We start from the raw sequence: 27,659 nt of genomic DNA on the forward strand, positions 1-27,659 counted from the left end.
ATAGATATATCGATCGAAAAACGTAAACATGTAAATATGAAACTTATTCCAAGGAAATTACTAAAAACTATTCAGGTATCTCGAACAAGAGTAATCGACAATGTATGTAAAATACTAAAAGTTAAATAGAATAGGGAGAATTAAAAAACTAAGGGCAATTAAAGACAAAATTGGTAAATAATTTTAGAAAAGTAGAATATAATCTCATAACGAAAGATGATATGAAAGAGAGAGAGAGAGAGAGAGAGAGAGAAGAAAGAAGGAAGGAAGGAAGGAAGGAAAGAGGAAGGCCGTCGGCCGACTAGCCAGAAGGGAGAAAAGGGGCCATGAGAGTGACTCATCGTCGAGCCAGGCCATGCTTTTTTTACGAGCTGCAGGTCAGGAGAGGAAGACACTTTTAGCCCACATTTCTTGTCCATTTCTCCTCTCTCTCTCTCTCTCTCTCTCTCTCTCTCTCTCTCTCTCTCTCTCTCTCTCTTTCTCTCTCTGATCTCTCTCTCACTCTCTCTCACTCTCTCTCTCTCTCTGATTTCTAGCAACATTTCCTTATTTTTACCCTAACCATTTATACGTCACAGGGTATATGGTTCTCCCTCCCTCTTTCTCACGCGTATTTTCTTTCCATCTCCTATACTACTCTTTTTCGTCCTCTTCTTCAAATCTTTCGTAGTAGGTACATCGTAATTTGTTCGGACGAGCACCACAGAAGTGTCACACGTGAACCTGCAAGAACGGCTTTATCGTTTTAGTAGTTTGAGAAATTGTTCGTAGAACGATCTCGTTTGCCATTCGCGAAACTAGTCGAATGAATCATACCATTGTACTCCTTAGTTCTTGATATATCGACGAAAGAAAAAGAAAATAAAAGAGAGCCTTGTTTATTCTCTTCTTTTTCCTTCTCTCGCGTGAAACGATTTCTTCGTTCTTGAAACGATAAAATCAAGAAAAGCAGCTTCTATTGCTTCTTCGTAATAATAACGCTATTATGTTTTTTATTTGCAGGTGGACACAAAGAGTTCCACAGGCGGCATCGAGAATTCTGCGAGGACACCCTATTACCGTCCGGTGGTGGTAATGGCAATTCTTCCACAACCGTCAGCGGTTGTCCAAGTCCTGGTCCAGGTTGCTCGGTTCTAAGTCTTTCGGGACCACCGACACCACAAGCAGCAGACATTGATAGCCATCCGGCATCTCGTGTTTTACCCTTTCTTTACCTTGGCAACGGCAGAGATGCTGCTGATCTTCAACTCCTTCGAGCCCTTGGCGCTACTAGAGTATTGAACGTTACCTCCCAATTACCAGGATATCACGAGGAAAGGGGCATTACCTACAGACAGATACCTGCGTCGGATTCCGGTCATCAAAATCTTAAGCAGTATTTCGAAGAAGCCTTTGACTTTATCGGTTAGTTGACTTTTCTTTGATTATAATCGATAACATTAATTATTGAATTCTGAAGCTTCTATGAAAAATTTATAATAAATCTGATAATATATTCAGAGAGAGAGAGAGAGAGAGAGAGAGAGAGAGAGAGAGAGAGAGAGAGAGAGAGAGAGAATGATTTTAGCTTCTCTCGATGAGTAATTTTTCCAGCCCACTAGGTGTGTCCATAAACACTAAAATTGTCGATAATACTCATATGCTTTCATACCTCATTCTGACGTATTTCACTCTGAACACATATGTGTAAGAGTAATTACACATATATAATATAGAGTAATTACAATGATGGAATGGCCAGTAAGCAATGTAAAAATTAACAATATTTTATATCTCAACAAACGACATTAATATTTTTTATTCAAACTTATTGACCAGTCCAAAAATATAGTATAGTAAACTTACGTTTAGATTGCAATAATATAATTTAGTATTATATTGATGTGGCACAATTCTCAGTAAATAACACTAATGTTGTTTACTTATATATAAAATAACCAAAATTCCGTCATATTATTCAACGACTAATCCAGAGGTCAATATCAATAAAACAACAACAACATTCCTAATTATCAAGATTTAATTTCGATTATTTCGTAATCGCATCACGTAGAATAGAAATTTTGTTATTCCAAATAGCATAGGTCAGCTGTTTTTTTCATCCCCTCTTTGAAAAAAGAAGGCAAAGCGTTTTTGTAAAGGTCGCAATATACTACCCTCGATGAAAGTCGGAAACGCGTTCCACCCGTTTTACGGGACGCACGAAAGAGGGGTCTATCCGAAAGTTCTTCGGTCCCCTCGATCGGCCTCCAGGTACAACATTCCACCAGTTGCACATTCACCGAAGAGGGAGAAGCCCTGCAGCTTTAGTATGAGTATGTATACCTTCGAACCAGGCTACACCCCTGTCTTTACTACATACTCGCACACGCAGTGATTGTTCCTGACGTTTCTCCTCTTATACAGGCTGATTCAGATGAGATCAATTCTTTGAAGGTTTTTAGGATCCTATCCAAGTCCAATGGGTGAAATTTCATAATGAAAAAAAACTTTGTCCTTTGAAAACTAGTTCGATTGATAATCGATTGTCTGAACTAATCGCAACAGAACTTATGTTGTGACAAAGTCATTTATCTTATTCACTTTGTACAGTTTCGTAAGAGTATCGAGTTAACGAGCATAATCTGAAAGTATATTACTTGGACATTTTAAGATGCGAAAGAATTAACAATTCTTTCTTGCTATTTCGTTAAAAATGATATAGTAAAAATAATAAAAGTGATATTGTCATTCCCACTGCATAGAAAGATACAAATGTAGAGGTAGAGAAAGAAAGCGAAAAAAGATATATCATATTTGTATCAGCCTGTATTCATCTTCGTGTGTATACCAACTGTGCGCGATATAAAGAGCCCACACGCGTTCACGCACTGAGAGTGAGCAAGAGAGAAGTATAGAGAGAAAAAGAGTGAGAGGGAGCGAGGGAGAGAACGGGTCTCTCGGCGTTCACGACTGTGCACGCATGTGAGTCATCGTTTCATGAATGGAAGCCTTTCGTCTTCAGCTCTCTGCTTGGTGAATGGTCCACCGGAAACGGCTGGTTACACCCTGTTTCCGTTATATCGAAGTACGTCGCGTAACGCGATCGAGGCCTGGCCGAGATACGCTCATATCTTTTTTCAAATGAAACCGTTTCACGAACTGGTTGTTGTATTTTTATTTTTATTGTTTTTGTTTTTGTTGTTGTTGTTTTATTATTATTGTTGTTACTGTTACTGCTTCTGCTGCTGCTGCTGCTGTTGTTGTTGTTGTTGTTGTTGTTGTTGTTGTGTTGTTGTTGTTGTTGTTGTTGTTGTTGTTGTTGTTGTTGTTGTTGTGTTGTTGTTGTTGTTGTTGTTGTTGTTGTTGTTGTTGTTGTTGTTGTTGTTGTTGTTGTTGTTGTTATTGTTGTTGTCAATGATAATTTCGATCCAATAATTTTTACTAATTCTTCATAATCGTTCGATTGTTTATGGGTTTAAGCTTAATTACGATGACTTGTGAAATTCTTTTGTAAGATCTCTATAATAAAATTATGAAAGTATAATCAGATATGGCAAATAAGGAGGGAGAGAGGGAGGATTTCGATTACCTGAAATCCGGCACTTACCTGGGTAATGGCGGTACGACAGGTATCCCCGATACACGTATAGTTTGCTGCTATTCCATTAGACGTGTTTGCTTTCTGATATCGTCCCTCCTATTCGTTCTCTCTTCTTTTCTCCCTCTTGTGTGCACCATCCTCTCTTTCTATTCGATTGCTCTCTCTGACTCATGGCAGATGTACATGACGTTCGCAAGTGCGTATGAAAATTCTCATACTCAGAAAAAGCAAAACGTCATAAAACCTTATTTCGCCCTGCTACTGTTAACCTAAACCGGTGTCACGCCAGATGATTTTTTCGCGGATAAGTTTTGTCGTATTCTTATCATGCCTTCGTTAAAAAAATAAGAAGAGGGCCCTCTTTGAACTTCGTACGAAACATCGAGAACGAATGAATCTTCATTATCGACGATTCACGTTTCGAGCCAACACGTCGATAAATCAATCTGTTATCTTATACGTAAGAAAAAGAAGACGAAGGCGTATTTATCTCGAAGTGATAAGAATATTAAAAACATTTCTCTAACTGTGTTGAAAAAATTCAATTAAAATTCTTAGGAATAGAAATGTTAATTTTTTTTACCATGATATATATATACGTATGTGTACCTATATCTATATTACACACATCAGAAATGATCGTTACGAAAAGAAAGTGGTGTAAAGCTCGTACATATAATCAAAAGAACGACAGACAAAAATAATAAGACTCATACTCCTAGTGGTCGTGTCTAAAAATTGGGGACCATCCTTGGTGTTTCCGATCTCGTAACACTTAATAATAAAAAAATAAATCGAGAAATCAGACACCACTTTGTCTGCTGCTGTTGTTACTTGCGGTCATTGGCTGCCTCTTCTCTTTCTTTTGTGTTAAAAAATACCGCACGTAGTGGGGTGGATTATACATCCATTTGTTATCGCACCACCAGCACGATATAAAAACATGTGTGCGCGCGCGCGCGTGTGTGTGAAAATACAGAGTAAGCGAGTGCGATTCGTAAGGATCCGGGCAGTGACTCATTGGTGAGATACGATAACGTCGTCCCCTTTATTGCGTAACGGAATCGCCTGTTTAACTTGCATTTAACCGTGTACAATGTGTTTACAACATGATCTTAGTTCGATCAGTGCAAATGATGACGAACCAGCTCGACGAGTTTTCAAACGATGAATTTTGCGCGCGTTTTTTGCTCGTTATGCCAATAGACTAATCGATCAATTTTGTACTATGACTTATAATATTGTATAGACTGATTTTCCTTTGATAATTAAACGTATCATAACTTAACGCATCGCACTTTATTGATTTGTTTCAGAGGAAGCACGAAAAGCCGGTAGCAGCGTATTGGTTCATTGCCAGGCTGGCGTTTCACGTAGTGCGACGATCGCCATCGCGTACATAATGCGACATAAAGGCTTGTCAATGGTCGAAGCATATAAATTGGTGAAAAATGCAAGGCCGATTATCAGTCCGAATCTAAATTTTATGGGGCAGCTTCTCGAATTAGAGCAGGGACTAAGAGCGTCTGGTGGTGTCACTGGAACGCAACAAACGGAGGAACCCAAGAGTTGTCATCAGTGTCGTTGGAGTCACCAGCAAAACAGTAGCGAGGAAGTTACTTCCGGTTGCAGCGTTTGAAAGAACGCGTAAGGCGTGCGTGCGCCTGACATACACACTCCCACACATACACATACACATATATGCAACACCTCGCAAAAAGAAACGTACGGACCTGCAAGCTCGTTTTTGTTGTTATATATTACTATACTATTACTACTATTATTAATTATTATTATTATTAATTATTATTATTAATTATTATTATTAATTATTATTATTATTAATTATTATTATTATTAATTATTATTATTATTATTATTATTATTATTATTATTATTATTATTATTATTATTATTCATATCCATATTTCTTGGACACAGGGACAACGATAATGCTCGTTCCATCGATTCAAAACGACGAAAACGTGTGTAGAGATAAAGAGACGAGGCGGAAGAAACGGTACATATCTTAACGCGCAAATTCATCGTTCTTCCTGTTCTTTTTTAGCGGGAGAACTTGTTTACCTTGTTACCGTGCCTTGATGATCGCCAACTCCCCCCTCGAAATATAGGGAAAGGCCGATTTACAAACGATTTACTTATCTAACAACTAACTTACTAAATGTATGAGCGTGAAAAAAAAAGAGAGAAAGGGGTAAAAGAATATCTCTGATCGAACGAATGCCAAATTAAGAAAACAAAAGGAAGGGAGAGCACATTTTTAATTACGAAATATTTGCAAAATTTTCACCTAGAAATTGATTAGCCAGACGATATATATTTCCGAATTATCATTTATCTCAAGAAAAAAAAGAGGATGTTCGATCGTTTTTTCTTTTCTATTCTTTTCTTTTCTTTTCTTTCGTTTTATCAAGAACATGCTCTTTCAATGCAAGGTTAAACTTGTAAGTACTTATGTGAAAAGTGTTCACGACTGTTGTTTGGCATAGACAAATAATACTGATTTTAGACTGTTTCTGACAACATTAAATTTAGAATTTAAAGATATATGTATTTTTATCAAAGCATACTAAAAAAGCAAAAAAGAGAACAAAAAAAAACAAAAAATACACAGAGACTACTTTAATGTACTTCGTTGAGAATCGTTTTTGCAAAAGCGGCGATCTATAGATTCAGTGTTTCGTATAATGGTGACGATACTTGGTATTATTGCTGTACAGGAGATATATCTATTTAATATATCTATTAATTTGATCGAATTGAAATAATCTTTTTTTTATTATTTTTTTTTATTACTTTCTCCTTTTGTTTTTCTTTCTTTTTTTTCACTCCCATTCATCGTTTGATCGTGTTTCACAAAAACATTGCGGACAACACTACTTGAAAATCGCCAGTTATGATGTTGAAGAACATTTTATTAACAAAATATTGTCTTGGCAAATGAAATTTTGTTAGAAATTTTTGTGAAAGGGCATTGAGTTTTACAAAAAAACGAAAGGAGGTAGAAAGAGAAAGAGAGAGAACATTATTCAGAAAATAAATAACATCGCATACAAGCTGTAAGACGATTATTAGCCACGTTTAAGTTTTACATTTGTCTATTTGTAATCTGTGCGTCTATACGATAATTGATATAATGTGGTTTATATTTGATAAATAATATGTATATCGTTATAACCAAGAGAAAAGCTTAGACGTTAAACTCCTTAGCATTTAAGAATCTGGTTGTGGTCCAACCATCGTGATCTAGTCGTTTGTTGGGATAGATGGTATATATCTATGGTACGAGAGCAGCATAGAAATAAAGGAAAAATAAAGAGAGAACGAGTGAGTTCCTTATCGAAATCGATGATGTTCAAATATCACTGAAGAAATTTCTTTTTTCTTTCTCGTTAATGAAGAACCATCGAGAAGAAAATGAACATACGTTGCGTTGGTATATACGTATTAAGAATCTATTACGGGTACGTGGTGGTAGTCAGGATTAATCTTTGTAAGTGAAAATAGAGATCGTTTGGCTTTGCGAGGAACACAAACTAACTTCGTTCACTCGAACCACGAAAAAAAGATGCTTTCGTAATGACATATTTCATATAGGGTATTACATATTATATAATCGTAAGATAACATTATTCACATCGAAATTTTAACGCGAATAAGTTCCTGCAACTTTGATCGTTATTAGGAAGAATCGAATCGAAAAGAGATTCGTTTTAGAAAGAGAATTTATTATTACAATCTCGCTTAAATATAAGATTAAGTAGCTGTACAGAATGATATATGTGTATATATATATGACATTATATCATCATATATATATATATATGGAGCTCGTTGTTATTAACGATGACTCTATCGCAGACAATAAAATTGAAGATAACGAAAGTGGAAGAGTTCCTTCGATTTCGTCTTTAATATTCGCAACGGTACATATCAAGGATACGTCGCCTTTTCATAAAAAAACTGAGAGCTGTATGTAAGAGGAAGAAAAGAGCACAAAGTTAGTGATTCATACGTATGTCTCTAAGTTGCCGGCATCTTTTGTTTTTTTTTGTAAGAGGAAACGATGTAAATACGTGAACTGTAAACTGTGTGCGTACGTGAATGGCTAAATTAAATGGACAAACAGTTTTAAAGAGTGTGAAAATAAAAGTTAAACAGATAAAGAGAGAGGGAGAGATATTAAGAAATGTCGGTAGATGTATTGATAGAAGAAAAAAATAGTACCTGTTGCATCACGAGGATGTATGTATGTAGTGTTTATCGAATAGTGGGAAGATATTAACAATAAACATGTATATCGGCATACGATATAAATACGAGGAATGTCGTTGCTGTAATGATGATAACGCTTTAACAGACGTTCATATTCTCGTGAATCGTCCGAGAAAAGTTAATAGCATGTTGATATATCTCTTTATTGCTAGTATTTTTCTGCAACTTAATGCACATGTTAAAATTTGCTTGCACTATACGTCATTAAAGTAAAATATATATACTATCTGCGGCACGCACACTTTAAGAAAGGGTATGCACCGTGATGGTTAATATAAAGTAATCCTTATAAATCGGATCCCAACGATTTTATAATGTACAGCTATATGTAGTGATTGATAGTAAAAACCATAAAAAGTATAGTATGTAATTTATGCGTAAATGCGTGCAAGTATTGTATTATATCAAAATTTATTTAGTTATTTTATGAATAAAAATGCAAATTGAAAGTTCATATTGATAGAACTGTCTTTATAGTAATGACAAAGAGATAAAACAGTATCCTTCCGACTTGTACCTGCTTATATACCGATTTTCAAGAAGAGATTAAAGGTTTGGGATGTAGTGATTTAACGAATCTTTTGCTTTGTTCGTCCGCCATTCAAATAATTTGTTCGATTTACTTTTATTTGTAAAATCATTTCCATCCATGCACTATACGCTTTATAATCAATTTTTAGTTCTTAAGTACTAAGACTGCCTAGTGCAATTCTATAAAAAAGAAATAAGTATAGTAGATTAATTAATCTTCTTAACCGAAGCGTAACAAAAAGGAACAATCATATAGAATTTAAAGATCAGTATTTTAGAAAGATATTCCTTATAACAAAGTTTTTAGTACAATTTTCTTTACATTGATCTATACGTAAAGAATTAAAAAGAATTAAAAAGAATAGACAAATATTCTGTCTTGGTTGCATATTTTAGCTAGTAATTCATTACACTAGCTCAAAGCGTCAAATAAAACGATTATTGTGCATATACTGAAATTATACAATAGAATCGACGCATATTTTTACCTTCTTTAATTCATTATCCTTATCATATAAAAATTACTGGCATTTTCAGTCTCCTGCTTTACAATTATGCTTATGACAAAATTTAAACTAAATAACAAGATCGATAACTATAACATATACTAACTAAAAATTATGTCAATTAACTTACTTCTAATTTTTTTTTTAATTCAATATATATAGTTGTATCTATATACATCGCGCAATTTTTTCAGGTAATTTAATATAATCAAATACAATTTCTCTAATCCTCTTTTTGATACCTACTGCAATATATTTAAATACTTTGTAGCCGATATAGAATTGTCAGTTATGTGCTTTTCTTTTTATATACATTCAATTGCTCACTCAAATTCATAACTGACGTATATAAAGTGCTTTGATATATCATATAGCGTTTCTTTATCACATGCGATCAAGCGCGTTCTATCTTTCTTTAATTTTGCTTAATTAATAAAGAAAAGTTGTATATATAAACAACGCTTTGATATTTATTCCATTAAATCATTGTTACACGCTTAACCGAAGAGCAAATTTTATTAGAAAATTTAACGACCGACCATAAATATTCTGAATCACGTTCATTCGCATAGGTAGAAAACTTACATAAACATCTAAATAGATCGTAACCGGTATCTTTTATAGTATAAAAGATTTCATATAATGCATTACAATTAACGTTACGTCACAATACTTACCAACATTTCTTTGTCAGACGCGAAGCATGTGAAACATGAATATATCTATTATTATTAATTTTATACCATTCTAAAGAAAAAAGTAATAACATTGAACGAAAAGCACCTTTATAAAGTCATTCTTTTATGTAAAGACGTTCTTTTTGCTTCCATTCATTACTTAAACTCATTTTAAGGCTACAAGTAATTAACCTTAAGAACGTATGAGAAAATTCGATATATAAAGGAACATCATTAAAAAAATGAAGAGAGAAACGTATTCGACTTTTAACCTATAAAAAATAATGAAATATTTTGTAAATATGAACAATAATAAAATTGTACAAGATATCTACGTTAGAATTTATAATATACGCTATATAAGCAAAATAGAGAATGTCTATGACAAGAGAAACTAACAAACTGCAACTTTTTGTTTCTTGCCGAAAAATTTACAATATATGATTCTACTTCTTTAGTTTTGTGGCTTACCCTGACGATATAGAATTCGTAATTATATTTTAAAGTACACTCTTCTGCAAGAGTTAACATCATTAAGTCACTCTTTTTAATTACTTTTTAAACTAGAATTATATTTAGTTTATTAATTATGCATAATTTCTAGAATAATTCAAAGGTCGACAATGAATGGGATATTATATGTAAGAAAAAAAGAAAATTAGTTGCTTGCTAAAGCTGCCATCGCCCGAATTAGTGCTGCATTTTCTTCGCGAAGACGTTCTCGTTCTATTGCCATTTCGTGTTGTTGCTGTAAAAGACGAGCTTCTAATGCCATTATTTTATGATCACGATCTTCCAACAGAGATAAAAGCCTTCTATTTTCTTCTTGAGCACGTTCAATTAACTGAAAATGTTTATATATGACATAAAAACATATATATATATATTATATATTTTACAAATATATAAAATATATATATATATATATATATATATATATATTTGTAAAAGTCTTATCATTATCTTTTTATTATTTTGATAAAGACTCAAAATTATTTACTTCGTGTGGATTATCTCCTGTAGGTGTAGGTAATCTTGGTCTGTTTGTTATATTTAATGAAGTTTGTGGCTCATGATTTGTATGGTCAGATTGATTAACACTGTCAGATTGATTAAGAGAATCAAACTCTTCATCGTCTGCTTCTAAATCTGAATGACTAAAACAAAAATATTATTTGTTTAGATATATAACATATTTAAATACCCAATGATTAGATGATGTCTAAAAACAATATATTAGGCACGACCCTTTCTGAATACGTATATATATATATATATAAATGTATATATATGTATATATACATGTGTATATATATATATATATATATATATATATATGTATATATATATGTATATATACATGTATATATATATATATATATGTATATATATATGTATATATGTATATATACATGTATATATATATATATATATGTATATATATATATATATATATATGTATATATATATATATATGTATATATACATGTATATATACATGTATATATATATATGTATATATGTATATATACATGTATATATACATGTATATATACATGTATATATATACATGTGTATATATAATATATATATATATATATATATATATATATATATATGTATATATATTATTTGTAAATGTATTTCACATGTCATAATTTATAAAAATTATAGTCTACACATTTATATGGTCACAGCGTGAATATACATTCCTTATGTTTTTAATACCCAATATGAATTTTCAATCTTGCTTGTTTATCGATACTCGATATGAAATTGCGTTATTATCAAATTCTAGGAGCATTACCGTAATTCGTACAGGTTGTGCCTAATTGTACGTTTTGGTGTACAGTAGTGCACTTACCAACCGTGTGTAATTAAACATGACCTGTATGAAGTACGGTAATGCCTAGAAAGCAGTAGCAGTTGATTACAAATAACTACTTAAATTAAGCAAATTGTTACTCTATAACTATGCAAAAAAAATAAAACGTACCTTTTATTTCGTCTTTGTGTATACACTTTAACACTTCGTTCCTGTAACACATACTTAATTAAAGTATAAACAAACCAACATTATAACAAAAATATTATGCTTATGCACTAATATTATTAGATTATATTACAGTTATATTATTAACAAGTTATATTATTAATAATATTGCATTAATATTAACAAAAATTTGATTATAGATACTCACTTCAATGAGTTCATGATCAAGGAACTCATTATGATGTGTATTATTTTTTGTTTCAAGACAAGTACCACTGAGTTCTTCTTCATCTTCTCCTGTACTTCCTCCTGTACTCTGCAGAAGCAAATAACTAAAAGGATTATACTAAAGCAAAAAAAGAAATTTCAAGTAGAAAAATACTACTATAACAGAAATGATGTTGCACTGTCAATCTATGTGCAAATCTATATGAAAATCTAACTATTAAGATTCATAATTTTTATCTAATATTTAAGCAAGTTTCTGATGCTTACAGAAATATGTTACCATATTCACATTATGTTATCATAATCACATTAACAAAATGAATTGCTGCAAAATATAGAATTAAATATTTAATCCTGCAATTATACACTGCATGAAAATTTTTCCAATAATCGATGTAAACATGCCAAACATAAATAGAAATTAAATTTGGGACAACTAGAAAACATGGTACACATTCAATAAATTAATATTAACAAGTATGAGATTAAAGGTGTGTATGCAGACGTCAGGGCCAAGGCACGACAAACCAAGTTTCAAAGAGTGACAAACCTCTGTCGATGGTAAATGCACAACTCCAGTGCTTCGTCTTTTTTCTCTGAGTTTCCGTCGATCACGTTGCTGCTTTCCCTTGTTTATATGCGTTGGCCTATGCAAACAGGATACGACACTAAAGACACTAGAACCAGATCCAGAAAATGTTAGCAAAATATAAAAAATTCTATCATGGATCTATTGGCTAGCAGTGGATGCTCAAACAAAAACAATTCTGACTACCTTGAATAGATTGCAAAAGCAATTATATTCATAGAACTCACCGGCCAGTTACACGTTTGTCTTGCTTCCTCATAATGGGCTTATTTTGCTGACCATCATGTTCTGATGGAGGTACGCTGTTTGAACTAGAATTGCATATACCTTGAGATTCTTCCGAATCTGGTGCACTTTCTTTAAATAAAAAAGATATTTACAATTTTAATAAAAATTTTATAAAGCAATACAAAAAAGTAGAATAGCAAAAATAACAAACTTTGAAAAGTTATGGAAGCTGTATCTCCTGTCCTAGGTGGTCCAACTCTAGCTCTAGCAGTTCGTATTCTAGATCTCCTTGATGTTAATTCAAAGTCATTATCAAAATCCTCCTGGCTTACGGAGCTTGATGCCATACCTGTGACGTCGCTGAAACCGAAAATTACTAATAACTTCTGCTTTATATTGATAGTTCTTGCAATGAATATGCAAACAAGGTAAAAAGGACTCTTACAAAAAAAAGCTGGACATCTGAACAAAGGGTAGGTGATGTTGTGCGATACTTGCTGTAGATCAGCGGAAAAATTGGAGGCCAAGAACCAAGTGGTTGCCTAGATTATCTAAAGGAAATTCATAAGGCATAAACTGCTTTTAACTACGAGTGAGTATGAGTGCGCGTGCAAATGACGATACATTAAGGTACATCTAATAATGACAATTACTTTCTACTTAATTACCTGTCGCACTAAGTTATCTTCGTCAAATCCAATGCCAATGCCGTGACTCACTACCAACCTATGCACAATTGACAGCTGTCAACCACTAAGAAACCCATAAACACGTATAATCCGCAACGATTATACAGTATAAAGATAGATAAGCGTATTGATCGTTGTTACACTTTAGTTAAAGTGTAGTTTTCATTTATACTTTTCTGAACTACTTATGTACCAGTGATTATCAAACGCGATAAGAAAAATATTTCAGTACTAATCGAAAGAAAATTATTCTTTTAATTTAAATAAAATTGATGAAATATTGTACGTCCATAAACAAACACAAAATTTAATATTTTAAACGAACATATTTTAGCCAATGCAGGATAAGGACACTAGTAACTAATAACAAGTTTCTAATGTAATTGGATGTGACCAGAGTAACTAAAATTCTTCATTTTTATTGGTTGTTTAATCCTATTTTTAAAAATATAAAATAATAGTACACGTGTACATTTTGGCATAAAAAATAATGAAAAACTATTATACATGTATTTAATTGTTTTTTCTTAAAAATTGTAATATTGAAAATTATTATATCAAATTTAACATCTACATACATAGAAAAAGCAAAATGTCAGTGTATGATATAATTCTGAACACAACACAATATTAACGAATGAAAGCATATGTTAAAGTGATTGAGATTTAAATAATTACTACGATATCAAAATATTGATCATAAATCATTGATTCAGCAATAAAGTGACCTTATTGATTTTTGATTATACGTTTATTCAACTAATTTAACATCGCGAAAAAAAACTATAAAATTTTAACATGGAAGAAATAAATGATACAGAACTACTTGATAATAGGTTTTATAAAGCTTCTGAAAAATATTGGGATCGTATTCCTCCTACTGTTGATGGAATGCTAGGTGGTTTTGGATTTTTATCAGAAAAGGATATAGATGGTTCATCACATTTTCTATTTTCATTATTTGAGGTATATCATATAGAGGTATAAAATTTAACCAATGATTTGTTTACTATGTTGTACTTCTTATAACTATGATTAAAGTTATGTATTAAAATTTCCAAGAAAATAGAAAAATGCTTTATTTTAAATAATTATTAATGGTTTCAGTTAATAAATCCACCATCAAGACAAAAAGCATTGGATTGCGGTGCTGGAATTGGTCGTGTAACAAAAAACTTATTAATAAATCATTTTGAAAGTGTTGATTTATTAGAACAGAATCCAAAATTTATAGAAACTGCAAAAACGTATTTAAGTACCTGTATTTCAAGAGTAGACTTTCATTGTAGTGGTAATATTTAAATGATAAATATATATAAAATAATTAAAATTCATGCGTTATATATCTTTTTATGAATGTTTTAAGCGCTACAAAATTTTTATCCAAAACCACAAAAGTATGATGTTATTTGGTGCCAATGGGTTCTAGGTTATATTCGTGATGATGATTTAATAGAATTTTTCAAAAATTGTGTGTAAGTTTAAATATATTTCCAAAATTAATGGAATCGTACTAATAATCAATATTGTTTTTATATATTTAAAATTTTTATAAATTTTTGCAGGTCAGGTTTGAAAAAGAAAGGTGTATTAGTTGTAAAAGACAATGTAACAAGCTCCAATGCATTGGAGTTTGATACAACAGATTCTTCTGTAACAAGGCCATATAAAGACTTAGTAGGTATATTTGAGAAAGCTGGATTGATTTGCATAAAAAAAAAATTACAACGTTATATGCCTTCTGGTTTATATCCAGTTTATATGTTTGCTCTTAAACCAAAAAACTAATCTGTGAAAATATTGAATAATCGATAATAGAATAATGGATATAAAATAATTTTGTTCATGTTACTTTCTTATTTTTTGTTCATATTTTTATAATAAATTAATTTTTGATTGAAATAAATAGTACAAGATTTATCAAATTAAAATAAACATCAAAGCTTTTATTTGGATATAATGATAAATCAAACATTAAATTTTTAATCCAATTTAACACATGCAGTGGGAATCATCAGTGACTAATGCCATAACAATACAATAATAAACTTTATTCTGATACCATGAGTAAATTATATAAAAGTATCTCGAATGTGATAATCAAAAAAATATTTTTCGATATAAAAAAATGCTTTTTATTTAGGTCGTATTTTTTCATACATAAATCGTTGATTAATATCTTGAAGAGAAGCACTTATGAGACGCTTTTTAACAGCATGAAAATGAGTTAAAGCAAAATTATATAATTCATTTTCCATTTTCCAAACAACTGTTTTTTGAATTTTTTCCACTGTTTCCGGTAACGGATCGATTTTTTGCGTCGTTTGTCGTAAATGCGATTTATTATCTAAAAATATTTTCATGTCTTACACGTTTAATAATAAAACATCGATATATAAACTTAAAGCATAAACATTTATCAACTTACTATATAAAAACGATTCATACGCCCCTTTGAAGAATCGTGGAAATACAATCTGTAATATTTGTACAAATTCTGCTAATTCTTCAGTAACACCTACTAAAAGATAATGTCTTTGTAAATTTCTCTTAGCTTCTTCTAATGCCCATTTATTTCCAACTTCCCTATAGTAAAATAAAATTTGTAAATAACACACAGATATATTTTCACATTGAAATCTTACCAGCAAGCTGGATCATGACCACATAAAAAAGGAATTTGGAGCCACATATTATTAGGATCACAGTCAGGTTGACCAATATTGACACATTCATCAAATGTCTATAACAATACAAATGAATTATCTACTAATAATTTTATATATTACAATAATAAAAATTATTTATTCACTAACTTTAGTATCACCATGTTTTTTTCTTATGAGATGAGGTCTAAAATTATCGCCATATCGTAAAAAATAATAATAAGATACAAATCTATCTAAAGGTTTCCGTAATATATTTATATAAAGAGGAGTTTGTTTTACACCAAATCTGAAAGAATCAAACTTTCTATATGATTAAAATTTTCAGAATAAATATATAAAATATAAAGTCATTTAAATAATCAGTCATATATTCTTTTAAATGTAATATATAACTTACTTCTCAAAATTTAAAAAGGCCATATGGCCATGATAAAATGCTGGCTTTATTGCGTTCCATGTTGATATATTATTTACAAATTGAATCTACGATTGAAAGTAAAATTTAAAAGTTAATTTATAAAAAAAAGAAAAAAAATCAAATAAATTATTTGTTTGAATGTGGAATACCTGATTAAAAAGTGTAAGCGTGTGCATGTTATTTGTTACATTAATATGTAAAACATGATATTTATTTTGTTTGCACAAATCATAAACCAAACCCACAAAACTCGTAGAGGCTGTTTTGGGTACTCTATTATATATTATAACAATTTCCTCATAATTTGTTGGCTTGTATATTCGTATATCGGATTTGACATTATCTTTTAGTTCATTTTGAATCTGTACAACGGCATCGTCTGGAAGTACGAATGGATACTCTATGTTATTCCATCACCTTTAACAAAATGAAATATTAACAAAATACACTTGTTTGTGAGTCACAAAAGTTAGCACGAAAATATAGCGCATACGTAATGATTGGTAGTTCTCTTCCAAAAAATTTATTCTCAACTTCAAATAGAGAATTATAACAGTCAATATTAACATCACAATCCATTGGGGCATAAAATTTCTGAGTATCATTTTTCGGTTGATCTACAGCATTATATGCATTATTATTCAGTTCAAGTGATATGAACTTTCCCAATAAAGTTTCAAACGGTTCCAAGTAATTCGAAGTAGTTTCAAAACGTTTACATTAATACAAATTGATTCGCATTACATATTATATCGAAATACGTACACAATTGTCCATGTACGAATGCGTGTATCGTTGTCGATACATCGAAACAATAATTCGATATTTTTCAAAAAAATCGATATCGATATTCAATTGTGCGTCTAGTATTATCGATGACTACATTGAAAGAATCGAGATTAGAATGAATTTCCATAGTTAAATCCATGATGATATATATTATATAGTTAATATATATTTTGTTCATAAAATAAATATAATAAAGTAACTAACATTATTTAAACAAAACGTATCTCTAAATGATAATAGAATTTGTTGTAGTATTGGTAGATGGCGTTATATTATATTTTCTGCTACGTTGCCAATTCTTGATGCTATAAAACGATAATTTTTACAAGTAATTGGCATTTGTTTGTCGAAAGAGTGAGCTTTTTGTTGACATTATACGGTTTATATAAGAAACATTTAAATAAATTTAATAATATACCAAAAATTACATAGATCTAGAATTGAAGAAATTAAACAGATTTAATTAATGTATATTATAGTTACAATATTATTCTATGTCAAAATTCGCGTATATATATTTTAATCAAATAAATAAAAAATACAATATTATAAATATATTTGTGTTTTAATAATGTTACAAGAATGAACTATTATTTTTAGTAAAGATTTAATTGGTTTTCAATCTTCATTTATAAACTTTATCACTATGGCTGATCGTTTAACACAATTGCAAGATACTATAAATCAGGTAATTTATAATATTTAATATTTAATTTTTAATTAGTAGTCAATAATATTATAATATTATTTCTAATTTTATTAACATCTATATATTTATGTTTATAGCAAGCAGAACATTTTTGCAATAGTGTTGGTATATTGCAACAGTATTCTACACCAAGTAAATTTCCTGGTTTTGATCGAATCGGTACTCCACAACCACATCAACCACAAGAAGGTGTACATAAGTATATTATTATATTAATTCTATATTCTTTGTTATTTTGAATTATCAATTTTTATACTATATATATATTTTAGATTATGCAGCATTATTTGCAACTTTAATTGCAAGATGTGCAAAGGATATTGATACATTAATAGAAAGTCTTCCAAGCGAAGAATCGTCACAGGAACTTCAAGTAGCTAGTTTAAGTCGTTTAGAACAAGAAAATCAGGAAGCTGGTAAGCAACTTGAAGAGGTAGTAAGACAAGGAGAATCTTTACTTCAACGAATTCAAGCAGCTTTGCAAGACATTGCTCAGAGCCAATTAGATATGCAGAACCCTGCATCAACTGCTGTACTTAATATTAATTTAAATCCTGCCATGACCTTCAAACAAGAAAATTTGAGTTCCACAAACTCCATGCCTTCCAATAATGTGCATCAACTCTCCAATTCATCACCAAGTTCAATAAATCAGTAATATAATTACTTATTTTATGTATATTTTTAACCAGCACTTTTAATTAATTTATAATAAATTAGATTTAATTTGTAATATTGTAATTATATAAATATAATCTGTATATTTCGTTTATATAAATTATTCTTACAATATAAACATAAATATAGAAACGAATATGTGCATATATGAATATATGTTTTTAATATAATTTTGACTCCATTTTTTTGTTGATGTGTTAATACTGCAGCTCTATATTTACTTTTCTATTTACTATTAATTGTTCAGTAATTTAAAAATTATATCTGAAGTTGCTGTTAATTGCATTGCTTTCAGAGAACTCTTGTGGTTATTTTAAGAAGTATAGAATATTTGAAATTAAGCAATAGTTTTTACAATTTGTGTAGTAGCGTTATGCCATGTATTAGTGTTTAATTTATGTATTATACTAAACAAAGTTTATTAATTATATCCTTTTTACAAAACAAGGTGAATGGACATTTATGAACATTTAACATTTTTTTAATATCGAATACGCGATATGTGATAATAAAGACATAACCGTACTTGTCACACTTGTTGAATATTTGATTATAGTTTATTTTACGTCATAACACTAACTTTTTAATAAATTTCTATTTAATTTATATAGGATTCATATCTTTAATAAATATATATATATATATATATATATATATTTATTTATTTAATATATTTAAGTATCACTTTGATAAGTTCTTTTACTTCATTATAATTAATAATATAACTTTCTATACGCGATTGTTTCTACATAATATGTTTTGTTCTGTTAAGAAATATTATGCGACTTAAATAATGGATTTAGAAACATCATTGGTTGAACGTTTACAAAAACTAAGACAATGGCAGATTGAACAGCAGGAACGTCTTACAAGACAACAACAGGAACAGCGGCAGAAATTGACTCAGGAACAATTACGCATGTATGAAGTTTTAAGACTACCTATTCAGGAAATAGGATTTGATAATAGAATATTGTGTGAAAGTAGTTGGTATGAAGATGTATATTTAAGTGCGAATACAACTGATCATGCAGATGATTGTAAACAAGAACAAATTGATAAAGATGTGAAAAAAATAATTCAAGAACAATCTACAAATGATAATAATAACATAAATAAGTCTGATTATATATCTTTATTTACTAATTCAAATATAAGTACCATTGATGAATCTTTTCAAGAAGAAAAGTCTCTAACTGAATTAAAAAAATCTTCAAATGATGTTGGCAAACAAACCTTAAGTAAACCGAAATATCAAGAAGAAAATGAAAAAGGTAATGCCAAAAATGATTGTAATTCAAATAATGAAAATATATATATAACATCCCAAAAAAAGAAAATTCATCTAATAGACCATTTATTAGAAGGAATAGAACCATTACCACCTGATAAACCTGTAGATAGAAGTTTTCTTATTGACGATATTCCAGTGCCATCTCCAAAGAAAGACTTTAAAACTCTGCTAGAAGAAAAGTTGAAAGAGTATAAGCCAATATTTAACAAAGAATCAAATGATAAAATACAAAATCAAATTAAAAGACCATTTTTAAAAAAAGGACAAGGCCTAGCTAGATTCAGAATGATTCAAACTTCAAAAAACATTCCAGTTAATGTAAAATCTTGCGCTATTCCTGTATCAATTAAACAAATTGCTAATAAACAAATTAATCCTACAAATAATAAAAATGATAATACAAAAAATAAGCCTAAGTTATCTAAAAGTGTGCCTTCAAAGAAGTGCATTGCTGCTATTAATGTGGTACAACAACAGTTAAATTTAAAGAATGTTCCTCCTCCAAAAAAAACTTATTCTAAAAAAAACGAAGCTGTATTAACAAATATCGAATCAAATATAAATTCAAATATTATTGAAATAAATAGTTCTGATATTGATTTGAAAACACAAAGAGAAATGGAAGAAATAAGAATATTTGAACTTTTAGAAGAAAAAGCAGAAAATTCTAGTTTGTGTTCAACCTCAAGTACTGTAGTTGCATTTCTACAACAATCAACACCTTTCAAGATAAGGCAAAAAATTCGGGATACAGAAGATAATATAAATGATCCAATACAACAAGATATTGTTCATAAAATTAGTCCTAGAAGACTTCAATTGACTGATACTCAATCAATACCATCAAATGAAAAGACTGAATCTGATGTTAATTCTTTCTGGGAAACCATACCTATAAAAAACCCAAATGAAACTCTAGAGAATAATCAAATATTAAAAAAACAAAATACATCTAATGTATTAAAAAATAAAAAATCTGATCAAATGTTCATTCAAAATCATATAGAACATATACACGATGAAATAAACTGCGACATTCAAAATTCTGTATATTCTAATGAAATAGATGTAGGTTTACATGTTAGATTTTCTGAATATAATGAGTATAAAACTATTGGCTTAACTGACAATTCCAGTATATCTAGTACTGAATCTTTATCACAGAAAGATTATAACGATGAAAGAGCTTGGAGTGATTGTAGTGAATTATCTGATTCCTCTGATACAAATGTACAATTAATAAAATCTAGAACATTCAAGACAAATGAAGTTGCAAATGAAGCTTGTGATTTTACCAATACATATACAAATAAGATTATGAAAGAGGAAGTAGATCAACATGAGATAAAAAAAACGCAAGAAACAATTTTCAAATCTGAACTTTTAAAAAATCGTTTATTAGAATTAGAAAAAGAAATTGATATTTTTCGCAAAGAAAATGCAGCTTTGTTTTCACAACGTCAAAAATTGCAAGAAGATTATCGATGTTTTCTGAAAGAAATAAAAGAAAAAAAATTAATTTTAGAAGACAATAAAAAGAGAATAGATTGCTTAGAAGAGGAAAAAAGAAAATTGATACGTGAAAAAACCGTACTTGAATCAAGATTACGTGATTCTCAAGAAAGGGCTCATCAAAATAAACTGGAAAGACAACAAATTCAGGACTTAAAAGAGCAATTAGAAAAATTACAAATTGAGCTTAGGAGCAAAGAAAGTAAATGGAATGCAGCACAAGCTAGACATAGAAGTCAAATGAGAATATTAAAAATGGAAAATATAAAATTAAAGGAAGAAGTAGAACGATTAATAAAAACAAAAACATATAATCCTAAAACTACAAAAAGTATAGGTACATTTTCAAATACAAAAGCTTTACATCAAATTAATAAACAGCTTAGTGAAGAAATGAAAGAAGTCATAAAAAATGATTCTTCATTAGAAGATGATGATAAAATGTCGAAAACAATGTTAGATGCCATAAATTTAGAACATGAATATATAAAAAGTGATTATGAAATAGATAATCATAGTACTGAAGATCATAATCGTAATAGTAATAAAAGTAATATCAACATTCCTAAAGAGTATGAACAATGTATGCAAAATATTATTAAGAAACGTAATCTGTATGAAAATCTATTGAAGAATGCTACATCAAGTTCCATTGAAGTTTCAAATGTAATAAAAGCATCAGAATTGAATAAATTAAAATGTGAAGCTAATGGTAGTAGAAAGAATCAAAATAAAAAAGAAAATGAAAATAGTAAGTCACAAATTGATAAAGATACGTGCATGGATGAAAAAGATAAAGTTACTCTAAATTATGAAAACGATGATGATATAATAAAAGTTTCTCAAAAATTACCATTAACTTCCATCTCATCTAAAGAATTATTACATACATACAAGAGAACTATTTCTCCAAAAGAGTTTAAAACTAATGAACAAGTACAATGTATTGAACATCCTAATGGATGTACTGAATTGTGGTATCCCAATGGTAATGTTAAAAAAATTTTTCCTGACAAAAGTATAACAAAAATGTTATATTACAATGGTGATGTTCGTGAAACACAAAAAGATGGAAAAGTAAAATATTTTTATGCTTCAACACGGACATGGCATACAACAATGCCCGATGGTCTTGAAATTTTAGAATTTTCGAAGTAAGTTGAAATACATATTTATAAAAACTTACAATTATAAGAAATAAAGGGATTCTTGTTATAAGTTATATTAATATTTTATACAGTGGTCAAGTGGAAAAGCGTTCACAAAATGGCATGGTTGAAATATCATTTCCAGATGGTTCGATACAAATAATTAAAGTAGATGGATATGAAAAATGGAAATTGCCAGATGGAACAATTGCAGAAACCTTTGCAAATGGAGAAAAAGTTGTTATTTTACCCAATGGACAACGAGAAATACATACAAAAGATCATAAAGTAATTAAAAAAAAGGCTTACAATGAATTAATCCTTCTATTTAACATTAATAATTTAGCGAATTCTGCTAAAAATAAAATTAAACAACTACAAACATTTTCTTTTTCTAGAGACGAGAATATCCTGATGGTACAATTAAATTGGTTTATCCAGATGGTATACAAGAGACACGTTATTCTAATGGCAGAATAAGACTTAAAGACCAAGCTGGTAATCTTCTTATGGATTCTCATTATTAAATAAAAATTTTATATTCATTTATTGTAATAAAATGATATAAGCTAAAAATATTAAATTGGAAATATAAATTATATGATGTATATAATTTTAAAATGTTACAATTTATATGTAATATAATATATAATTATTTTTATCTAATATATAATAAAACAGTAATTGAATTTTGTATTTTAAAAAAGTAATATAAGATATAAAATACTTTGGCTCTTAGAAAATTTAAATGGAATTAGAATATACATACATGAATATAGAAATATTCATACTTGAATATGAGAGTATATCTTAGGGATTTTAGAAAAATCTCCCAAAATTACTAACGCGTTACTAACACTTATGGTACTGTTATCCAATCAGAATACTTATTTAATCTTGAATTTCAAAAAAGATGGCTTATTATTGGATATTGTAAATAGCTTTATGTTTATATTTTTGCAACCACTTTTGCGAATTACAATAAAACTCTCTAGATTTATAGTGAACTTTTAAATAATTTATTGACTAGTGTATATATTGGTGTACATACGTGCGCTTCCCCCTAGCAAAATTATTAAATTTCAAACATTTTCATTGTATTATTTTAAAAAATGTCAGTCTTTTTACGATTTCAAAAATGGACCGTCGTAGGTTTAGGTGCTTTAAGTGGTGCAGCATTATTTTATTACAATGCCTATGGTGATTGTGAATCTTCTTGTGTACAAAACTCTTGGACAACAAATTTCACGCCTTCTGTAAAATGGGATCATAACTGGGACAGGTTCTTTGGGTTTTTACATTGTTTATATTTTTTTTAATTTTTTTTTTTATTGTTTATAATAATGGACGGAAACATATTTTTTTTATGTTACAGGCGAGATCCAAAAAGTTTGGTGAAGCCTTTGAAAATAAATAATGAAATAGATGAAAATAAATATAATGAAGAATTTGCAGCAAAAAGAGCCAAACATATGAGGCATTTGGTACTTATTAGACATGGACAATATAATACTGCAGGAAAAGTAGATTCTGAAAAAGTTCTTACTGAACTTGGTTAGTTATTAAAAATTATTTATATAATTTTAATCTTAAATAAGCAATTTTAATATCTGCTTAAATCATATATAATTATTTTATAATATAGTTAGATATATATACAAATAAAGTGTACATTTATATTTATATTTATATAGGTCGACATCAAGCTGAAACAACTGGAAAAAGATTAGCAGAATTAGACGTATCTTATTCTCTAATAGTTAGATCAACAATGACAAGAGCTCAAGAAACTTCTAAAATAATAGAAAAAAGTCTTCCAAATGTACCAACTGAAGATGATAGTCTTTTAACTGAAGGTGCACCTATTCCACCTGAACCACCAATAGGCAATTGGATGTCAGAACGATATGTGTGTATAAATTACATTAGTGATATATTATTATTATTATTTTAATTTTTTAATAATTAGTAATTTGCAATGTAACTATTAATTAAATTTTATGACAAATTTTAGTTTTACCAAGATGGACCTAGAATAGAAGCAGCATTTAGAAAATATTTCCATCGGGCAGACCCTAAGCAAGAAAAAGATACTGTTACTATTCTTGTTTGTCATGCAAATGTTATTAGATATTTTGTTTGCAGGTAAATATTATGATTATTTTTTTATATTACATTCTGTTCTCTTGATCCATTAGTTTTAATGAATCCTTCTTGGTATACAATATATTATATTATAACAAATATATATATTGAATTTTATATCACAATTCTTATGTAACTCAAAACATCATGAGTGTTGAGAAAAACATGAATTAAGGAAGTTTTTAATAATTTCTTCACTTTAAAATAATTTCAAGTTGTGCACTACATTCCAATCACTTTGAACAGCTCTCATTTATATAGAATGAATAATTTTTACTCCAAAAAATACTGTATATTCTTTGAAGCCTCTGTAATAATAATCAGTAGGTTTGAAAACGCATTTCCAATTCTGTCATTATAAAAAATATTCATAAATCATGCAATGTGCAAATTGTTTTAATTGAGCTCAAAGTTGATCTGGGATGTCCTACACCTCACAGGCACAACTAGGATTAATAAATAAAAAAATAAATGTATCTGAAATAAAATATTTTAAACTGAAAGAGGCTTACAGAATTAAAAAGATTCGAATTGCAATAGTTCTAAATTATAGTTTGTACATATATATTTTTTTATTTTTTAGAGCTTTACAATTTCCTCCAGAAGCTTGGATGCGTATGTCTTTAAATCATGGAAGCATTACTTGGTTGTGTATATATCCTAATGGAAGAGTAACAATGCATTGTCTTGGAGATACTGGTCATATGTTACCTCAAAACATTTCAGTTAGTTAATAATAATGAGGTATATAATTAAATTTACTGCTTTAAGATGAAATGTGTAATTCAGTATTTCCAGATGCGAAGAAAATCATGAAAGAAATTAAATTTTGTATTTATAAAAGTATTTCTATAGTGTGTGTATATGTGAGGTTCACACTTTTTCCTGTAAAATGCATATATGGATGAAGATAATACATAATGAAATGAATTGGAATGTTTCATATAATATGGAAATCAACTTATTATCTACGATTTGTTACGTTTATTAAGACATTTTATTTGGCAGTGTAAAAATATACAAATATGCATTAAGCAAACATAATTGTAGATTTTATACAAGTGAATATAAGAAATTTTTCTAAGTAGAAATGATTTATTTTGAACTTATTTATGTTCTATGTATCATTAATTTATTGAATATAAATTTATCAATAAATTTTTAAAAATATATATGAACTTATAAAGATACCAAATAACAATAATATCTTATTGTGTTCCAGTATTCCGTATTGCTTTTCTAGCATAATATCGTTGTAAAGCTGCTTCAAATATAGGACCAACTGTTCTCTTTAACCAAATTGAAGATCTTTCTTTCTTTTGGGCGCTTTCAACTTGGTTCTCTTTATTTTCTTTATCTTTGATTTTTTTATCATCAATATTCTGTGATATTTTTTCAGAATCTTTTATATTGTCTTTATTTTCATCTGAAAGTATTAAATTAGACAGAGTATTAGTTTGAATATCTCGTATTTCACATTTTTGTTTCTTTTTATCTGGCTCTTTAATATCGGAGCTATTAATACTTTTGTCTTTTATATTAATTATACTTTTATTTGTGTTACAAGATTCAGTTTCTTTTTGTAATTCATTATCACTTTCATAGGTTTCAATAACCCTTTGTCTATATTGCCTACTTTTTTTACTTTTTTTTACATTACATTTTTTTTCATGTTTTTCATTTGCTATTGTAGAAAATTCATTATTAATTACATTTTTTGCTTCTAACGTGACATTACTATTTTCTGCATTTTTTGGAATTTTTTCAACTTCTTCTATATTTTCAACAGTTTGTTTATATAAATGTCTATAAAATCCAGACATATCTTGTTGTTTTGTCACATCACCAATACTTTCCAATCTACTCATTTTAGCTTCTTCCTCCTCCATTTTTTTGAATTCTTCTAATTTTGCTCTATATGCAGATGTTACAAAACTTTCTTTATCTGCATACATTGTTCCTTCAGCCTCTCTTTCTTTCTGTACCATTCTTTCTATCCTATGTTCTTGTTCTTTTTTTCTTCGTTCTGCAGCTTTTAAAAAATTTTGTATATATCTTGGTTTCTTTTCTTGAACTTTTATTGTCTTAACTTGATTTTTTGCTCCTATATTATCATATACCTCATCATATTGATAGATAGTTGGATCTTCTTTTAATGCTTTTTGCATGTTAAGCTTAGTTTGCTTTTTCATTTTGTTTTTTTCACTTTCTGCTTTAAGAGCTTTCCTAACCCAATCAGTGCCATCATCTTCATCAGAAGTATCCTCATCCCCAAATACATTTATTGCTTTTGGTGCAGAGAGTTGTTTTTTAGGTATGATTAAACCATATCTGTAATTGTTACATTTATATACATTAGTATTTTCGGATTCTTATTTGATTAAAAATATATTAACATATTATCGTTCGGAGATATAAAAATATGTTTTTTTTTGACTGCTTATAAAATACCGGAGATATATAAATAGAATTTTACACATTGTGCATTAAATACCGGCGACTTATAAATATGTTACAACATATATATAATGTGATATAAAGGAAAATGCAGACATTACAATCTATATGCAGATTACATTACAGACTACACACAAAAGTTTTCGCGCACAATCCGAATCGTAAGGTGTTAAAATATAGTGTACATTTTTCTAATATAATTCTTTAGAAAAATCTTTCATAATTATGATTTATAATATTATTAACTTATATAATGATTATAAATAATTATTAATAACGTAAATTTAATACTCTTACTGTTTATCTTCTTTCTTAATATTTTCCATAATGAATGATCCCTTGTATAATTATTTCACTGTAACTCCAATTGTAGACAACGATCAATAAATTAACAAATATTTATACTAATATTATCATTATATACCATCTGAAGTATGACGTAAAAGTTTGCGTTCGATTTACTCGATACTTGAATCGATCGATTCACAAAGTAGGAAAGCGTGACGACAGCAACCTGAGA

At 29.2% G+C, this 27,659-nt stretch overlaps 8 protein-coding genes across 21 annotated transcripts in view; 5 read left to right on the plus strand and 3 right to left on the minus strand.

Moving 5' to 3' along the window:
- LOC124426973 (dual specificity protein phosphatase 10-like) overlaps positions 1–8,333 on the plus strand; it is a 49,205-nt gene extending 40,872 nt beyond the window's left edge. For 2 of the 4 annotated variants that reach the window (XM_046969329.1, XM_046969328.1), the window contains exons 5-6: positions 1,003–1,404; positions 4,900–8,333. In XM_046969329.1, coding sequence (XP_046825285.1) covers positions 1,003–1,404; positions 4,900–5,222 — 725 coding nt within the window. In that variant the 3' untranslated portion in view covers positions 5,223–8,333. The remainder of the gene's footprint in view (positions 1–1,002; positions 1,405–4,899) is intronic. The other 2 variants (XR_006942849.1, XM_046969330.1) reach the window with 2 other exon arrangements.
- Positions 8,334–8,458: 125 nt separating this feature from the next.
- LOC124426976 (PRKC apoptosis WT1 regulator protein-like) lies at positions 8,459–13,452 on the minus strand. Of its 5 annotated transcripts, none has more exons than XM_046969335.1 (10): positions 13,300–13,445; positions 13,077–13,182; positions 12,843–12,991; positions 12,631–12,760; positions 12,365–12,461; positions 11,795–11,902; positions 11,590–11,630; positions 11,458–11,502; positions 10,594–10,750; positions 8,459–10,437 (listed from the first exon to the last, which is right to left on the minus strand). In XM_046969335.1, exons 2-10 carry the CDS (start codon positions 13,091–13,093, stop codon positions 10,252–10,254), a joined length of 930 nt encoding a protein of 309 aa, XP_046825291.1. In that variant the 5' UTR covers positions 13,094–13,182; positions 13,300–13,445; the 3' UTR covers positions 8,459–10,251. The 5 variants fall into 5 exon arrangements, with proteins under 5 accessions (XP_046825291.1, XP_046825288.1, XP_046825292.1 ...); XM_046969332.1 differs by having other exon boundaries at positions 12,365–12,491; XM_046969336.1 differs by lacking the exon at positions 13,077–13,182 and having other exon boundaries at positions 12,365–12,491; positions 13,300–13,452.
- A 314-nt stretch (positions 13,453–13,766) lies between these two features.
- On the plus strand, positions 13,767–15,157 carry LOC124426977 (N-terminal Xaa-Pro-Lys N-methyltransferase 1). 2 transcript variants are annotated; one of them, XM_046969338.1, is made up of 4 exons: positions 13,767–14,301; positions 14,428–14,611; positions 14,687–14,795; positions 14,886–15,157. In XM_046969338.1, exons 1-4 carry the CDS (start codon positions 14,119–14,121, stop codon positions 15,106–15,108), a joined length of 699 nt encoding a protein of 232 aa, XP_046825294.1. In that variant the 5' UTR covers positions 13,767–14,118; the 3' UTR covers positions 15,109–15,157. The 2 variants fall into 2 exon arrangements, with proteins under 2 accessions (XP_046825294.1, XP_046825295.1); XM_046969339.1 differs by having other exon boundaries at positions 13,768–14,286.
- Positions 15,158–15,431: 274 nt separating this feature from the next.
- Positions 15,432–17,182, minus strand: LOC124426975 (heparin sulfate O-sulfotransferase). The gene is made up of 7 exons (XM_046969331.1): positions 16,901–17,182; positions 16,557–16,786; positions 16,387–16,472; positions 16,137–16,275; positions 15,966–16,063; positions 15,749–15,906; positions 15,432–15,667 (listed from the first exon to the last, which is right to left on the minus strand). Exons 1-7 carry the CDS (start codon positions 17,010–17,012, stop codon positions 15,456–15,458), a joined length of 1,035 nt encoding a protein of 344 aa, XP_046825287.1. The 5' UTR covers positions 17,013–17,182; the 3' UTR covers positions 15,432–15,455.
- A 220-nt stretch (positions 17,183–17,402) lies between these two features.
- On the plus strand, positions 17,403–18,575 carry LOC124426978 (mediator of RNA polymerase II transcription subunit 21). Its single transcript, XM_046969340.1, has 4 exons — positions 17,403–17,550; positions 17,797–17,884; positions 17,983–18,094; positions 18,178–18,575. The coding sequence occupies exons 2-4, from the start codon at positions 17,843–17,845 to the stop codon at positions 18,561–18,563; spliced, it is 540 nt and encodes a 179-aa protein (XP_046825296.1). The 5' UTR covers positions 17,403–17,550; positions 17,797–17,842; the 3' UTR covers positions 18,564–18,575.
- A 209-nt stretch (positions 18,576–18,784) lies between these two features.
- LOC124426972 (centromere protein J) lies at positions 18,785–23,140 on the plus strand. The gene is made up of 4 exons (XM_046969327.1): positions 18,785–19,031; positions 19,356–22,543; positions 22,630–22,825; positions 22,936–23,140. Exons 2-4 carry the CDS (start codon positions 19,377–19,379, stop codon positions 23,062–23,064), a joined length of 3,492 nt encoding a protein of 1,163 aa, XP_046825283.1. The 5' UTR covers positions 18,785–19,031; positions 19,356–19,376; the 3' UTR covers positions 23,065–23,140.
- Positions 23,141–23,563: 423 nt separating this feature from the next.
- Positions 23,564–25,773, plus strand: LOC124426537 (serine/threonine-protein phosphatase PGAM5, mitochondrial-like). 5 transcript variants are annotated; one of them, XM_046968311.1, is made up of 6 exons: positions 23,564–23,828; positions 23,913–24,091; positions 24,232–24,446; positions 24,552–24,682; positions 25,266–25,426; positions 25,481–25,773. In XM_046968311.1, the coding sequence occupies exons 1-5, from the start codon at positions 23,650–23,652 to the stop codon at positions 25,414–25,416; spliced, it is 855 nt and encodes a 284-aa protein (XP_046824267.1). In that variant the 5' UTR covers positions 23,564–23,649; the 3' UTR covers positions 25,417–25,426; positions 25,481–25,773. The 5 variants fall into 5 exon arrangements, with proteins under 5 accessions (XP_046824267.1, XP_046824263.1, XP_046824266.1 ...); XM_046968307.1 differs by having other exon boundaries at positions 25,266–25,407; positions 25,472–25,773; XM_046968310.1 differs by having other exon boundaries at positions 25,266–25,407.
- LOC124426536 (nuclear speckle splicing regulatory protein 1) lies at positions 25,661–27,625 on the minus strand. 2 transcript variants are annotated; one of them, XM_046968305.1, is made up of 2 exons: positions 27,437–27,625; positions 25,661–27,013 (listed from the first exon to the last, which is right to left on the minus strand). In XM_046968305.1, exons 1-2 carry the CDS (start codon positions 27,463–27,465, stop codon positions 25,891–25,893), a joined length of 1,152 nt encoding a protein of 383 aa, XP_046824261.1. In that variant the 5' UTR covers positions 27,466–27,625; the 3' UTR covers positions 25,661–25,890. The 2 variants fall into 2 exon arrangements, with proteins under 2 accessions (XP_046824261.1, XP_046824262.1); XM_046968306.1 differs by lacking the exon at positions 27,437–27,625 and adding an exon at positions 27,177–27,261.
- Between the last annotated feature and the right edge of the window lie 34 nt (positions 27,626–27,659).

Source organism: Vespa crabro, chromosome 9, assembly GCF_910589235.1.
Source record: "Vespa crabro chromosome 9, iyVesCrab1.2, whole genome shotgun sequence".
Lineage (NCBI taxonomy): Eukaryota > Metazoa > Arthropoda > Insecta > Hymenoptera > Vespidae > Vespa > Vespa crabro.

What these genes read in the sequence shown, in the direction of transcription:
- LOC124426976 (XM_046969332.1), bottom strand. An exon ending in TTGATCATGAACTCATTGAA is followed by an intron (nt 11,631 to 11,794) that starts GTGAGTATCTAT and finishes TATGTGTTACAG; the next exon opens with GAACGAAGTGTTAAAGTGTA. An exon ending in CAGGAGATAATCCACACGAA is followed by an intron (nt 10,438 to 10,593) that starts GTAAATAATTTT and finishes AAACATTTTCAG; the next exon opens with TTAATTGAACGTGCTCAAGA.
- LOC124426977 (XM_046969338.1), top strand. Translation starts at nt 14,119, where the DNA reads ATGGAAGAAATAAATGATACAGAACTACTTGATAATAGGTTTTATAAA. An exon ending in AGTAGACTTTCATTGTAGTG is followed by an intron (nt 14,612 to 14,686) that starts GTAATATTTAAA and finishes GAATGTTTTAAG; the next exon opens with CGCTACAAAATTTTTATCCA. An exon ending in GAATTTTTCAAAAATTGTGT is followed by an intron (nt 14,796 to 14,885) that starts GTAAGTTTAAAT and finishes AAATTTTTGCAG; the next exon opens with GTCAGGTTTGAAAAAGAAAG.
- LOC124426975 (XM_046969331.1), bottom strand. Translation starts at nt 17,012, where the DNA reads ATGATACTCAGAAATTTTATGCCCCAATGGATTGTGATGTTAATATTG. An exon ending in GCCTTTTTAAATTTTGAGAA is followed by an intron (nt 16,276 to 16,386) that starts GTAAGTTATATA and finishes TGATTCTTTCAG; the next exon opens with ATTTGGTGTAAAACAAACTC. An exon ending in AAAAACATGGTGATACTAAA is followed by an intron (nt 16,064 to 16,136) that starts GTTAGTGAATAA and finishes GTATTGTTATAG; the next exon opens with ACATTTGATGAATGTGTCAA.
- LOC124426978 (XM_046969340.1), top strand. Translation starts at nt 17,843, where the DNA reads ATGGCTGATCGTTTAACACAATTGCAAGATACTATAAATCAG. An exon ending in TGCAAGATACTATAAATCAG is followed by an intron (nt 17,885 to 17,982) that starts GTAATTTATAAT and finishes TTATGTTTATAG; the next exon opens with CAAGCAGAACATTTTTGCAA. An exon ending in ACCACATCAACCACAAGAAG is followed by an intron (nt 18,095 to 18,177) that starts GTGTACATAAGT and finishes TATATATTTTAG; the next exon opens with ATTATGCAGCATTATTTGCA.
- LOC124426972 (XM_046969327.1), top strand. Translation starts at nt 19,377, where the DNA reads ATGGATTTAGAAACATCATTGGTTGAACGTTTACAAAAACTAAGACAA. An exon ending in GAAATTTTAGAATTTTCGAA is followed by an intron (nt 22,544 to 22,629) that starts GTAAGTTGAAAT and finishes TATTTTATACAG; the next exon opens with TGGTCAAGTGGAAAAGCGTT. An exon ending in TACATACAAAAGATCATAAA is followed by an intron (nt 22,826 to 22,935) that starts GTAATTAAAAAA and finishes TTCTTTTTCTAG; the next exon opens with AGACGAGAATATCCTGATGG.
- LOC124426537 (XM_046968307.1), top strand. Translation starts at nt 23,650, where the DNA reads ATGTCAGTCTTTTTACGATTTCAAAAATGGACCGTCGTAGGTTTAGGT. An exon ending in AAAAGTTCTTACTGAACTTG is followed by an intron (nt 24,092 to 24,231) that starts GTTAGTTATTAA and finishes ATATTTATATAG; the next exon opens with GTCGACATCAAGCTGAAACA. An exon ending in ATTGGATGTCAGAACGATAT is followed by an intron (nt 24,447 to 24,551) that starts GTGTGTATAAAT and finishes GACAAATTTTAG; the next exon opens with TTTTACCAAGATGGACCTAG.
- LOC124426536 (XM_046968305.1), bottom strand. Translation starts at nt 27,465, where the DNA reads ATGGAAAATATTAAGAAAGAAGATAAACA. An exon ending in ATTAAGAAAGAAGATAAACA is followed by an intron (nt 27,014 to 27,436) that starts GTAAGAGTATTA and finishes TAACAATTACAG; the next exon opens with ATATGGTTTAATCATACCTA.